Source organism: Macrobrachium nipponense, chromosome 43, assembly GCF_015104395.2.
Source record: "Macrobrachium nipponense isolate FS-2020 chromosome 43, ASM1510439v2, whole genome shotgun sequence".
Classification (NCBI taxonomy): domain Eukaryota; kingdom Metazoa; phylum Arthropoda; class Malacostraca; order Decapoda; family Palaemonidae; genus Macrobrachium; species Macrobrachium nipponense.
In genome coordinates, this window is record NC_061104.1 from 19817074 (window position 1) to 19832824 (window position 15751).

The following is a 15751-nucleotide window of genomic DNA, read 5'->3' on the forward strand; positions in this document are numbered from 1 at the left end:
GGCCGAAAGCAAAAGTGATTCCTTCACCCTCTCGGGCACCGGTCGGGCGAGCACGATCGGTACAATCAGTTAAACTACCGTTCCCCCCTTCCCCTGTTCGAACAGCTTACGGACCACGTCCCAGCTTGCCGCTAAGTTTACCTTCCATCTTGTTAAAGGACCGAGGGTTTGTAGTTAGCGTATCGGAAGAACAACTTGGAGTTGTTTTGTGAACAGGACGGTGGTGTTCGCCCAAACCTTGGAAAGCCTCCCTGGTCGTTAAAGCGAAGGAGGGCGGGATCCAAGCCTCATGTCCGATTGATCGGGGTGTGCAAACCGCAGGAATCAATGGTCAAGTCCGTGGAATCCGACCGGTACTAAAAGAGAGGAGGCAACAAGCGTATCTCTTCGGTACCAGCAATGTTAAGAAACTTATGTTCCTGTACAGGAAGCAAATATAAAGTCAATGGGTTTGCTCTTGTTTAGGCATCCCACTTCCCCCCCATTGTAGGAAGGAAGTGGTGTGGATATTCTGCCTCCCTATCCCTAGTGAAAGGGATAGGATGGGGCTTCTGTTCATATAGCTCACCTGCATCTCGTCCTCATTCCATCGTAGTTGGACGACCGGTGGCCCTCTGCCCACACAGGTAGGGAGGAAGGAAGAAAAGATGGGAAACGGAGGGAGCCCAGTCACTGAAACTCATCTCCACATCCATCCACAACAGTCATCACCAGGACTCGATTGCTGTTTACAGCCTGCGGGATGGGTCTAGGGTTAGCTACTACAACTTGTTGGAGCAGCCACCACGGGTCCCCAAGGAAAAGGTATCCAAGGAACCTGTGGGCAATATTCCCGAAGGATATAGTGGAGGTGAAGGTAGTCTGGTTAGACCATACCGAACCTGCCTTGAAGGACCTGCGCCACGGAGAAGGTTTTACTTACGAACGCCTCAAACACGAGGGGCCAATACTTCTTGACTTCGTGAGCTCTCGGACGGGGACGTTACGGATGTTTGTCACTAACCAATTCAGCCTTCATAACGCCCTCCTAAGATGACCTCACGCAAGCCAGAATGAAAAGCGTGTTCTTGGATACTTCTTTTCTTGGTTACCCCGGTGCCCCTGCTAACGAAGATGGCGTCTACACTCAGGCCTGAAAAAAAAAAAAGGGGGGTTTGTCCGAGTTTTTTCTTCAGATAAGCGCCGTTAGGCCCGCCTCACAGGACAAAGCAGCCTCTCATCCCGCATCATTGTCGGTTGAAAGTCCATTGGGAGGGAGGGAATCGTGAAAGACTCGAACCTTTCTGTGTCAGGGGAACCGACTGGCTTTCTCGGAGTCTTCGCAACGAAGTTCGGGAACCGGAAATCGGAAGCGTCACAGATCCCCATCCCCTGGAGTGTTCGCTACATCATAAGGAACAGACCATGAAGCTTCCCCTACTCTCTTCGCCGATGCCAGGGCCAGCAAAGAAGAGGGTCTGAGGGTTCAGATCCCTGTCTGACGGACTATCGGGAGTGGCTCGAATGGTGTTCTGAGTCAAATATCCTAAGGACACGAGAGTCACCATGCCACGCAGGGGGGGAGGGCCTGAGTTTTCGCCCTGGCCTGGGTGGGCAAGACCTTTTCTAAGCTCCTCATAAGCAAGTATCTCGAACGAGTTCGAGATTTGGTTCCAATTCCCCTCCAGTTTCAGGTACCGAGAGCCAGGGCGGCTCTGTATCCTTTGACTGTGGGGGACTGAGAGGAGCCTTCTCTCGGCGGAAGAAAACACTAGGAAATCCGCTACCTGCTGAAGAGTGGCTCTGAGAGGAGATAAGACCCGTCTACGACATTCCCAAGCCAAACCAAGAACAGAGCGGCCCACTTCCCCTGGTAACCCTCAGCTGCAGAGGACTGTCGGACCGTTTTCCAGCCATCTCTGTTGCTGCGCTACGAGAAAAGCCTCTCGTTACTCAAGCAAGAATTTGGTGGATAACAGCCAAGCCACGTGAAGTTCGTAGGGGATCTGGACTGCTCTGTGGCGTTACCGCCTCGACGGTGGTGGGCTGGAAGCCAAGGAGGTTGTGCCCAAGGGGGAATCCTCTCTCGGTTCCCCTCCCTGCGAGAAGAGCCAGCCAGGGTCCGGATAACCAAAATGGCCTTGTGGCCATTTTGGGAAGCCACCATTATCATCCTGGCTATTCGGGGTTGACCTGCAGTGCTCGACTGATCACCTTGCGAATCAGGAGCTGAACCGGGGGAAAGGCATCAGAACGAAAGAGGTTTGATCCCCACGGGTGTTGAAGCGCGTCCTCTCAGCTGAGCTGCCCATGGGTCCGGTCACGAGCTGAGAAGAAAAAACCATGAAGCTTTCCTGTTGTGCCGGGTGGCGAACAAGAATCCACGACTGGTCGCCCCCACAGGTCGAAAAGAGCCTTTCCGCCACGGTCCTGGTGTAGAGACCACTCGGTACCCTATCACCTGATCCCGACGGCTGAGCGTGTCCTGCTACTACATTGGTCCCTTCCCTGGAAATGTAGCGTGCCAGACAGCTCTATGAGTGTGCCTCGGCCCGCCTCGTCGCACCGCTGCCCGAGTCAACTGGTAACAACCGGGAGACACACTAGGCCCCCGCCTGTTTGTTTGACGTATCCGCCACTACCGTGGGTGTTGTCGCACATCAAACCCAATGAAGGTGTCCCATCAAGCGGTCCCTGGTAACTCTTGGAGACGGCGATAAACGCTGCCTGAGTTCCAGTACGTTGATGTGAAGGGTGCTTGTCGGTTCTCGTCCCCACACTCCTGAAGTCAGCAACTCCTCCAGGTGTGCGCCCCATCCCACCTCGGTCGATGCGTTCTGAGAAAACAGCTAGCATTGTCCCGGGTGGGGGGGTGGTGGAGTGCGCAAGGACTCCTCCCTTAAAGGAGGTTCCTGTCGTCCAGCCCCACCAGGCTAAGGTCCTGCCCTCAATCCTCCAGGGCGGGGAGTGTCAGTGACACTGGGAAAGCGTGGGGGATCCGTCGCCTGTGGACCAACTCTTCCTTTAGTCTCCACTGAAGAACCAGAACCGCAGGTTGAAACCACGCCCGTAAAAGAGGGACTAACTTCTCGCGTGACGACAGGTGTCCGATTCCACGACTTGCCAATCGCTGAGCTACCCTGTTTCCTGCCGAGACATAGGAAAACTGGTTGGCTTGCCTCCCTGAACTCTTGGCTGAGCTCCGCGAGTCTGCGGGGAAGACTCGCCCTGCACCTACCGTGGTCGATCAGCATACCCAGTACTTCATCCTCTGCTTGGGCTCACGAGATCGGACTTCTCGAAGTTTCACAAGACGATCCCCATGATCTTTGGCTTTGTGATTTTTTGATTAGAACTCGACGTAGTCGATCCCATGTCCTGTAGCAACTGCGAGCGGGATGAGCTCGCCAGGACTAGCCGAATCGGTTCCGAGATACCTCATCAAGACGTATCCCGTGCGAATGGGTCCCAATCAGACCACCATAGTGAAACACTCGCTGTGAACCCACCTGTGGGGGCGGTTTGAGAAGACCCGAAACAAAGTGCCGCTGAACTGGTACACCGTCCCGTCGAGGATGAAGCAGGAGGTACCCTTTCCCTGGAGGACTGATGAATGGGTATTTGGAAAACTATACCGCATTCCTTCAAGTCCACTGAAAAGCATGAAATCGTTCTCCCTGAGTGGAGTCCGAGCACGGGAACGTGCCGTTCTCCATCGGGTGAACCGGGTCCTGGCCGAACGAACCAATTCAGGGGTGGTAAGATGATCTTATCACCGGGCGCCCAGCCATCCCGTAGTAGACTTTTCCACCAGGAAGATATCGACTGTAAAAGCCCCCGGTGACTGATCCGTGCCGAATTTCTACAGCTTCTCTTGCTCATGCATGGTCTTGATACCTCCTCGTCCTCCAATGCTCGTCCTTCTGATGACCCTGGAACTGTATACGACCTGGCTGTTGGACCAGGGTTAGGTAGCGTGAGGGGGTATGGCCGAGATTCGAAGGGTGAATAAGATAATCCCTCCCGAATCCGAAGGAAATCTACAATCCCAGGGTCTCGGCGCCACGTTAGCGCCTGCCAAGTTGCCCAATGGCGCTGGCCAAGGCCATACCCCCCCCACTTGCCGGCTTCAGACAGGTGAGGGGGAACGCCACGTTCCCCCTAGCGTTTCCCCCCTTTTTCCCCCTTTCTTCGACTTCTTCCCAGAGCCTCCTCGGGAGAAGGAGGGCTGGGAGGAGGGCTGGTTACGGCTCCCCTTTGCAGAAGTCGAAGAAGACAGAGTCTTTCCCCGGGGCTTCGACGCGACTACCGTCTTAGCCACCGTGGAAGCGCTAGCCGAGCTCTTTGGCTTGGCCGCAGTTCGAGGCTGCCCAGAAGCCTTCGAAACTGCCTGGTGAACCAGACGGTCACTGTCGTCAGTGCGCCGTCTGTCCAAACACAGCATCCACCATTCTCTCCTGGGAAGAGGACGTGGAACATCCGTAAAATAAAGGGTCCGTTGCGGTAGTTCCCAATGCGCTTCACGCCAGCCGCCCTGGAAACTCGAGTAAGGACAGCGGTCCTACGTCGGAGAACCAGGTTGGTCCGACAGGTTCACCGTCTGGTGGGCAAGGAAGGAGATGGCTCTTCCCCCAGACTGGCAAAGTCTCCTAAAGGCCGAGTCATCTTCGGGAGAAATTCCCCCGGAGTTGGCTGCGACCTTAGATACTGTGAGGGACCACAGATCTATCCAGGAGACGGCCTGGAAAGCTGCCATGGCAGTGGATTCCAGGCCGAGTGCCTCTTGCTGCGAGAACCTAGGTTCTCGGACAGGAGCTGCTGCAGAGACACACCCCGGCGTTAGCCTGGCTAACTCCGGGTTCACCTGTTGGGGCGGCATCGGGTCCTCAGATGGCACGTAAAAACGCCGCTGTCGCAGCAGAGGAGGTGGAAGCAGCTTGCTCGACCTGCCAGACTTGAGAGAACCGTCTTGCCCGGAGACAAGAGATTCTACCTGTCCAGCACTGAGTCGGCAAGCTCAGAACCGCGGGCAACCCACCGTCGGTCTGGGTTCCCTCTTCGGGCCCCAGAACGACCTCGAGCCGGGACGTGGGCTCGGATGGTGGGAGCGGCGATCCTTCCCCGAGGTCGTTGTGCTGACGAATCAGCGCAATTACCTCGGCAAAGTTCCTCTGAATCTCAGGAGTGACTGCATCCTGCGGAGTATGGACCGTCCAGTCCCCTCGAACGGAGCAGCTCCCGAGACCCTCCCCCCTCGATGGGGGGGGAACAGCGCAGACCCCTCTCGGGTCTCCTCCCAGCCACTTGTGCATACGACCTGGCCGGTCCGAAGAACCGTGCCTGGTACGTAGGACGTTGTGGTGGGGATCCTGAGGGGCGCACCCCTCACGATCACTCCTCAATACCATCGCCCCCCTCCCGGAGGTGTAACCCGAGGAGGTTGAAGGTATGGGAGAGGCAGGCATGACCTGACGCTCCCTCCTCGCTCGCTGGCAGAACCAGTGGGCTTGGAAGACTGCAGGCGATCGTCAACCCGCGGTGGCGATCGAGCTGCAAGCCTGGTCGAGCCGTCTGCTGTGGAGAACGGCTGGACTGAGAACAGCGGGCCCGGTCGTCGTGTCAGAAGAGCTGGTGCTGGTCGCCATACCCGATCGCTCTCTGTGAGGAGTGACGGTCAGGCGACCGGCGAGCTCCACTGTCACAGTGAGACCGGTGCGTATCCTCACGGCGCGTCACGTCGCTGGTACCAGCCGTGGCTGGTGCCGGCGAACGGGGGGGCACCTCTTCCCAGCCTCAGCCACCGTGGCCGGTCTTGGACCGTCACGTCAGCCCGGGTAGCCAGCTGATCGCCAAGCTACGTAGCGAGAGCTGGTCTGGTGCGAGTTCGTAGTGAGCGGCTGTCACCAGTCTTCCAGCTCCGTGCCGTGAACCTGACGCTGAGCTGGCTCAGAGGTCTGTTTGTCCTAGATGCACGGTCGCTGGTAGGCGACCGTACACTCGGTACCTCTCGCGAACGAGCCGCCGAGACGGATCCTGCTGCCGTGGTCGAACCACTAAACAGCAGGCGAGGAAGTGCCGGTGTTAGCCGGCACTCCTGGTCCCCGTAGTCAGTCTTCTTCCTTGCGGAAGAAGAGACGGGTCCTGCCCCCGAAGGAAGCAGGGTGACCAGCGGAAGAACCCCCCGTCTCACCGGAGCGAGACGGGCCCTTAGAAGCTCCCGCAAGGAGATTCTTAGGGGGGGAGGAGGCGACCTTCTTCTTCTTAGGCGGGGGGGAGCCTTAGAAGAAGAAGGGTGGGGAAGAGGCGGCAGACGAAGACGACGACGAAGAAGACGATGAAGACGACGACGACTTCCTCCCTCTCTTCTTCTTCTTCGTCAGCTTCCTCAGGACCGATGTCAGATCTGTCATCCAGGGCGGAGCCGGGGCTGCTGTTGCCGAAGCAACAGGGCCGGACGCACCTGTCCGAAACAGATCGGCATCGGGAGGGGAGGGGGGAGGGCAGCGGCGCCACGAACAGGAACAACGTCAGCAGGTGCAGGCATCACAGGAACAGCAGTGGAGACGGCAGGAACAGATACAGGAACGGCAGCCATGGGTCGGCAACATCACGTCCGTAAACAGCGGCTGGGCAGGTACGGCAGGTACGGCAGGCTGTACAGGCAGACCAGGTGGACGGACCAGCGGCACAGACATCCTAGGTACTGGTGGGAGGTCCAGGGGCGAGCTCTTCGGGCACACAAAGTCCGGTCGAGGCAGCACGGCAAACCCAGGCGGCGGCATCACACTCCCCCGTGGTACGGCGACTGGCCCCTGCACCGATGTAGTTGGAGTAACAGAGACCACGTGCGGGGTATACACCATGGTGAGGAGGTGAAGCATAGCCAGGAGTTGAAAGGGTCGTGGTAGTGGTTGTCACCGTAGCATGCGTGACCGCCACAGAGCCAGCGAGATGGTAGAGCAGCCCCTGGAACACTCGGCACGCCCTGCAGACCCCAACGATGCCCACACCTGTCCGAGGTCGTTCCTTCGCGGCAACAGCACCTGAGGAAGCAAAGGTCGGGTGATTAGCAGGATCCTCTACCCGTCCGTGCGATGTAGACGAACGGATAGAGGACCCAGAGTACAACTCAACATCGGGGTATCTCGCGCCCTCCTCCACACTCGACAGATCGGGTGAGGAGAAGGACCTAGAAACCCCCCCCCGAAGGGGAAGGCGCCAAACGTGGGAGCTGAGCGGGCGGCAGGAAAGAAGACGAAGTGTCCGTAACCAAAGGAGTCGCGGGAGAGCTTTCCGACGACTCCTTTGCAGGCCTTCGCTTCTTCCTACCTTCGTACAAGCCCCACTGCGCCTCCAGACCAAGACATACACAACTTCACAGGGCTCGGCTCGGGTACATTCGCGGCCCCGACACCGAGCGCACAAAATATGTGGATCAATTTCAGGAAACGAGCGGAACTTACCGCATTTACGCCCTTCGGTACCCCGGGCACAATCTCCGGAGGGTAGCGGGGCGTGAGACTCCATAATTGATCAAATAACTCACAATTGATGAAATAAAGAGGAAATGAATGTACTTACAATGATTACTCAACACAAACACAACCATATACTCAAGGGAAAGCAAACGACGAGAAGCGGGCAGAGAGCGTCGAACACACACGTCTACTCGCTGTGAGGCCGAAAGCAAAAGTGGTTTGTTTACCTCCAGTCGCAGCTGCGCGCGCCTGTCGGACAAGCAGTTAACTACCGAACCCCTTGTTCGAAAGCTTACGACCTATCCAGCTGCCGCTAGTACCTTCCTATTGTAAAAGGACGAAGGTTTGTATGCCGTGTCGGAACAAATACCTTTTTCTTGTAATCATATATATCTCAAGTATGAGATGTTTACAGCAGAATAGTGTTGGTCATTGTAAGTCACCTAATATTTCAGGCTTGGTTCAATTTCATTATTTCTATATTCATGAAATTCCTGAATTTCATAACTGAAAATCAAATTCAAATAAGTTACCTGTATTTCTGTCCAGTAATCATGAGGGTAAAAATCTAATGCAACCTTCAAATACATCACTTACCTCAAATGACAATTCTAAAATTTTCTCCTCAATAGCAATTTTGCTTACATTTTACTGTCATGTTTCAGTTTCATCATACTCCTTTCTTTTTCTCTATTTATATGCCACAATTTTCTGACTCACCCAAGACACAACACAATCTGTAACCCACTATGAGACAAGATTTCTGGGTAATGCACATTAATTGACCAATAAAAACCTAAAGATAAGACTATTACTACACAATACATCCTCTAACATCTGAATAATCCAAATTCACAGTATACCTCCTCTAACATTTGAGCATTTTAAAAAATAGCCATACTTCACTACTGTATACACTTGACACATTGCATACTGCTAGTAGGTTCCTACAATGCAAAGTCCCACGAGAAATTTGTACAAAAATAAAAAAAAAAAAAAAAAAAAAAAAAAAAAAAAAAAAAAAAGCTTAGTGTACTTACTTCGATGCTCCTGAAGAATCACTGAGACTTTCAATTTTTGGAGTTTCTTTATTCTCATGAGCATGTCCAATTTTAATTTTCTCATTGGTAGGTTTGGAGACTTCAGTTTTCTTAATGGTAGACTGATAAACTCCTCTTTGTTTTTTCTCAGTTGAAAGCTTGGTATCCACATTTTTTGGCCAGATTTTATTTGTGGGGTAATCATTACATGTTGGCAATGGTCTATATAGAAACTTGTACTCTTTTTACATTTCACAAAATTTTTGAATTAACTTGGCCTCTAGCAAAGGGAAAGAAGGAACGATTAAGTTCCTCAGCTATTCTTTCACTTGGATATAAACCATCTTTAAAACATATGGTCTTGAAGCTGAGGCTACAGATCCTCTACAGACAACATGGAACATATCCAAAACGGCAAACTATGTTCTCGACACACTCTTTTATGAGTGAATACAGTTGCAAAAAACATCAAGGTAGGATATCTTGTACGAAACAAAGTGAAGGAGTTTTTGAAATCCTCACGGATTTTTTTAAAGTACTCCTCTGTGCTACTGTATCTTTCACATAAAGACAAAGCAACCTGGCTTGGTTTATGATGTTTTCCTAGGCAAGATTCATTGTTGACAAAGTGGATCAGGTCATTTAGTCCTAGACATACAATCACAATCTTGTCTTTTAGATCGGGCAATTTTCTATTTATAAACTTGCTAAAATTGTAAAATCCAAGGTTTGGTTCACAATAGAATTGTGGTCTATCGCCCTGCCACATCTCTTGTAGCAGCATCATTCGTGAGTCCCCTACCACGACAACTTTTTTATCTCTTTTATAATTAACAAAATTAGTATTTATCTCTACCCCATAAAACAACTCTATAAGAAACCTGTTCAGTCTGGATGCTAACAAACGAGATGTCTCTAACGACATGTTAAGACCATCATCAAAAGCTGACCAACAATATTATAATTTTAGGTGGTAAGATGACATAATCTTATATATAGAGGCAATTGCGGTTATTGTACCTCAAAAAACCAATGTTTATTGGACCCTTGCAAAAATAAAAGGTCTGGAATCTTAGACGTAATCCTATCTAAATTATCTCGAAGCAGACCACCCATGGTGGTATGTCCTTTTGGAAAGTGATTTCTTGCCTGCGCAAAAAAATGTGTTATAGGGTCAGGGGGAACTATGGCTGAAAAACAAATGACTGAACTGCTACCTAAAATGTCTTCTAGTTTCTTATAAGCTTTTTTAAGACGAATTAACACTGTGTGGATTAGGTCTTCAACTTTATCCTCTGTAAGGGTCATGACTTTAAGAGGCTTATGATTCCTGACTGAAGCACAATTAGCAAAATCTACTAATTCAATGATATCATAAAGACCAACATTACATATCAACAATGTTCCCTTTTCCAGGCGTGGGAGCTCACTATATGACAGGATGAAATCTTCAAGTTCTTCAAGTCTTAAATGGGGTGCAATGAGAAACTGGGGTTTAATAAATGGATATTCTGGCCAAAACTCCTCAAGTGACTGCATGCGTGAGTCTCCCACACACAAAATACGACTGTAAGGTCCATGTTTTGTTAGCCCACCAACCTGAAAAAGTGGATATACAGAAAGCTAAAGATTACAAAGGGAAAATTTCATTGTTCCACTTTCACAGAAAATCTGTTGTCAAAAAATGAATCATAAAATCAATCTCAACTCATGTCTAAAAAAATTCATCTAAAAACATTTTATTACACTACAAACTATCGAGAAAATTACAGTTTCATAATAAAATAAGTTCCACATATATGGCAGCTTGATATCAAAATTTTGCTAGTAATACTTTAAACAACTGCATAGTTGACCAGTTCCACCCACCAACAGGAAAGCGGCTTTTTTTTTTCCTATGCAAATACTACCCTTTGACTGTTTTAAGTTAAGTCTTAATTCTCAGGTAGGAGGACCTTTTTCATGGAACTCTAATATGTGTTATTCTACTCCAAACAAGGAAATGTCAGCTTTATAGCCACACACAAGACCAAAGGGAAGAAGAGTCATCCCGTAATCTCCTATACAGCCAGGCTGACAAGGTTCTGTACCAGAGTTCAGAACTTGTGTGGTAACTTAATCCAGGAATTTATTAGGGGGCACCTGTCTTTTCACCTTGAGTACTGCTGGGAAAAGTCAGCAGATAGCCATCATTACCACAATTAGTCCTAAGAAGTTACTACTGCTCTACACCTATCACCCAAACTGGTTATAAGGAGGTCAGAGGGAGTCATATCTTCACACCAAAACTTTCATATCTTATAAGTGTTCTAATATGAATCACCTACATCTTGCTACAATCAGCAAACAGTGGCTTTAAAGTTACTGTGAGATTGAGAGAGATTAGAGAGGAAGAGTGTATGGCCATTCAAACTTTTCTCTCCCCATTTTATTACAAAATCATGAACCTTAGACACACTGCTTTTCATGTTCAATGGAGATTGTGCAGCTACACAATTCACTGAGCAGCCACCACAGACCTCTAAGAATCTGAGGACATTTGGACAATGTTCCCAAGTAGAATTTTGGGGGTAATGGGTGGTCTGGAAACTATCAGAATACCAGCGGTAACCTTGAGATACGAAATTAATCCGTTCCGAGGCGGCTTTCGTATCATGAGCTTTTCGTATCTTGGACCGCATTTTACATGTAAAATGGCTAATCCGTTCCAAGCCCTCCAAAAACACCCCAGTAAATTTCATAATAAAAGCTAAATTGACCTATAAACAATGAAATACTACAACAATTTGGACTATTCAATACCCAACTTAATACGTACTGTTAATATACCTGTAAATAAAATGTATTAGTGTACATGGTATACAAGAAATATTGTGCATACATACGTACGTATGTAGTAAAATGTGGAAGCTTACCTTTCGAGTGAGGCTATCTCCGAAAGTGGCAAGAGAGGAGGAGGACAAATTTTTTTTTTTTTTTTTTTTTTTAATACAAAATTTCAACTTCTTCACCACTTACAACTTTCTGTTTTTTAATCACTTGGTTCTTCCTTTTTTTGCTTACTACTCCTACTAAAGGCCTCTTTAAAAAATAACTATCCAAGGAAGATTGCTTCTGCCTACTTTTGACAGTGTTCCTGAAACGAGTTTAGGCAAACGTCATCGAACTGTGCAAGCATACGACCTGTGTAACCTTTTCGGGGTGTCTCTTTTCTACAAATGATTGCACCTTATGAAAAGCAGCAAGAGCATCCTTAATTTCTGACGTTGTCATAGATCCTCATCCTCCTCCTCACCGATGCTAGAGGATTCCTCTTGAACGACATTAGGATGCATGACCTCCAACTCCTTCAGGGTCATCCGTCGTAAGCTCCTCTTGGTGCTCTCGAGATGGTCATTGATGTCATCTCGTCGACACCAGCCCCATGGACTTGCCGAGTGCAACGATCTCGTCAAGATCTGGCTGCGAAACAGTTACAGGATCGTCAAATGTTTCTGAATCTGCAGCACCAGCTTCGCTCACGTCGAATTCCTCGAAGTCTCGGGGGGATACGGCATCAGGCGAGAGTTTCCTCCTCCACGAGGAATTCAAGGTTCGCCTCGAAACCTCTGCCAAGCTTGGTCGAGAGTCGGATGCATATCACGATATCGAAATGCTCCTTCCAAAATTCACGCAAGATGAGGTTTGTGGTATCGGTGATGTCGAAACATCTCTTGAAAAGATGTTTTGTATACAGCTTCTTGAAGTTCAATATCACTTGCTGGTCCATGGGCTGGAGGAGAGGGGTGATGTTAGGCGGAAGATAAAGAACCTTGATGAAGGAATACTCCTCTAGGATATCTTCCTCGATGCATCATGGGAGGGATGCTGACCAATAGGAGAGAAGGATCTCATGGCAGTGACTAGCATCAGGAACCAATGGGAGAGCGGAAGGATGGTGGCGAGTCTACTCAGTTGGAGGCGCGCGAGTTTCAAAATTGTTATCGGTGGTCCGGGTGAATCTCGGACTTTACAGCAACAACCTTTCATATCTTGAACAGTTTTTCGTAAGTTGAGCCTTTCGTATCTCGAGGTACCACTGTAATGGTATCAATGGGTAAGCCACCAAGAAGCTCTGCCTGGCTCAGGGTAACCCACAGACCCTTAAGCAACTCTACGAATGCTGACAGAACCCTCTAAAATAAGATTTACAAGAGCAGGAGTGGCAAGTAACATTAGCTGGTCAATGAAAACATACTAGGGATGTTCACCTCTATAAGGCAAAACATGTACATTATCCCTCTTACGCCGATTGGACATATTAAATGTCGAGTCAAAATGTCTCCCGTATGCCGATTGGACGTATGATACGTAGACTCAAAAAAGTTTTTTTTTAAATTCGCGGAAAAATACTTATAGGCCTACCAGCTGAAACTTTGAATCACGCGCCTTGGGGGATGCTGGGAGTTCACAGATCAAGGCGTCGTTTTGTTTACAATCGTTATGCAGGCGCGCAAGCGCGAATTTCTTTCTATCGCACTAAAAAGTATTAGTGACACATCTCAAAAATTATTTCGTCACTTTGCACCATTTTAAATTATCCGTTACATGGAGTATTATATATGAAAATGTGTGCAATTTCATGTAGAATACAACAAAAATATACTCATGATTGTAGCTTTATCAGTTTTGAAATATTTTGCATATAAATAACGATAAGTGCCAAAATTTCAACTTCGGTCAACTTTGACTCTACCGAAATGGTCTAAAAACGCAATTGTAAGCTAAAAACTCTTATATTCTAGTAATATTCAATCACTTGTCTTCATTTTGCAACAAATGGACGTCTCTAGCAAAATATTTCGATTTATGGTGAATTTATGAAAAAACCTTTTCCTTACGTCCGCGCGGTCACTCTTCCGATAAAATTTTTCGTGCGATTGTCGAAATGTTTGCACCATTTAAAATTTGCCATTACAAAGTTTTTTTTATATATGGGAAATGTGAGCAATTTTATGCACGATACAACTAAAAACAAACCCAATGGTTCTAGCTTTTATCAGTTTGAAATATTTTCATATAATAACGATGTGCCAAAATTTCCAACCTTCGGTCAACTTTGACTCTACCGAAATGGTCGAAAAACGCAATTTGGAAGCTAAAAACTCCTTATATTCTAGTAAATTCAATCATTAACTTCATTTTGCAATGAATTGGAAGTCTCTAGCACAATATTTTGATTTATGGTGAATTTATGAAAAAAAAAAAAAAATTTTTCCTTACGTCCACGCGGTAACTCTTCCGAAAAAAATCAGAATTTTTTTTGTGCGATTGTCGTAATGTTTGCACCATTTAAAATTAGCCGTTACATAAAGTTTATATATGAAAATGTGCGCAATTTCATGTAGAATACAACAATAAATGATTGAACGTTGTAGCTTTTTGCTTTTCTCTTTTTTGAAATATTTGCATATAAATCACGATAATAGAAAAAACCACGTTCGGTCAACTTGACTCTCCGAAATAATCGAAAAAACGCAATTGTAAGCTAAAAACTCTTTACAATCTAGTAATATACAGTCATTATCTTCATTTTGAAACAAATTCGAAGTGTCTAGCACAATATTTAGATTTATGGTAAATTTAAAAAAAAAAAATCTTTCTTTCCCTCCGAGCGCCGATTCGCAGCCGCAAATCTCCGAAATGCGTATATCGCATTCTCCTAATATTTGCTCCTTTTCTTATTTGGCGTTTTATAGAGTTTCATATATGAAAAAATGTGCGTAAAATCATGAAGAATACAAAAATAAATATTTGAAGGTTGTAGCTTTTCTCATTTTTGCAATATTTGCATATAAACAAAAATATATATCTTTGACATTCGGTAACTCTTTAACTCGTCCGAAATGGTCGAAAACTGCAATTCTAAGCTAAAACTCTTCCATTATTGTAATATTCAATCATTTGTCTCCTTTTGAAACAAATTGGAAGTCTCTAGAACAATATTTAGATTTATGGTGTGAATTTTTGAAAAAACATTTTTTTACATCTGCGCGTTATGAATTCATGCATCATCTTGTGATATATTTTTTCTGTGTTGCTTTGATCGTTTTACAATGTGTATATATCAAAATGATCGCAATTTAGTGTACAATACAACGAAAAAAAGTAACTTGTTAGCTTTAAAACCGTTTTTTGCAGCCCAGCGCGATTTGAATACAATATGTATAAATTTTTTTTTCGTCGCTACCATATATCGCATTATCTATATATGATAATGATATTTGTTTTCATTTCTGATGGTTGCATTCTAAACTTCAGGCAATGGCAAAAAAATGAGCCAAAAATGAACTCTTAATCTTGAAAACTAAGGCGCGCTGTGATTTTTTGATGAAAAAATTATTTTTCCGCTTCCGCGCTCTCTCCAAAACCCGCCTCGGCATACGGGAGACGTTTTAGTTTTTAGGGCTTCGGCGTAAGAGGGTTAATACAGAGTTGGTCATCCACAGTCAACATCCTGGCTCAAAGAGCAAAAAGTGGTCCCAACAAAAGAAGCTTTAGTTGAAACAAAGATAACAACAAAAGGCATAGAAGTGATGACCGTTAATTGTAACAACAATGACATAGTCTTCTTGATCTATTTCACTTAAAAGTGATACTTCTGCTTGTGGTAGGGCAGCAAAGCCTCAAACGTGAGGAAAATTACCTTTAAAAAAACCTGCCTCTGCAAAGAACAAAAAGTATACGGATAGAGAGTTTGGAAACAAAGTGGCCCCGTACACACATTCACCCAGCACTTCTAAACTATGGGCGGGATCACAAAGATAAGCAAGCAAGCAAGACCTTCCACATTCATGTTAATCAATCCTGGTTTACAAATTTCCCCACCCATTTTTAATGCGGTATGGCCACTGAAAAAAACAAACTTCACTGCCTCTCTCTCTTTCTCTCAAGCAACCCTTGAGAATGTTGGTCAAATGCAACCAATTCATCAATTCCCCCATTATCCGTTCCCACATTTGTTGACAACATCCTTTCACATACTCACAACATCCACACTAAATAGCCCTCCTTAAAGCCCAGGGATATTCGATGCTGGCCTCCTGGATCTGTTTGATACACTCAGTCGCATCGTCATTCCACTTCTTTCCATACCATTTTCATTCAAACTTACACCAATCTCCCTCGCTACTGTCCTTCCAAATCCCATTCACTATCTCCATTTCCCCACCCCCACTTCCCTACTACCTGGTTCCCCCTCCTTTCAAAATCTCG

General features: G+C 47.0%; 1 protein-coding gene across 1 annotated transcript in view; it reads right to left on the minus strand.

The window, feature by feature from the left end:
* Positions 1-9508: 9508 nt before the first annotated feature.
* LOC135213746 (proteoglycan 4-like) overlaps positions 9509-15751 on the minus strand; it is an 18812-nt gene continuing 12569 nt past the window's right edge. The window contains exon 4 of the mRNA XM_064247874.1: positions 9509-10096. Coding sequence (XP_064103944.1) covers positions 9509-10096 — 588 coding nt within the window. The remainder of the gene's footprint in view (positions 10097-15751) is intronic.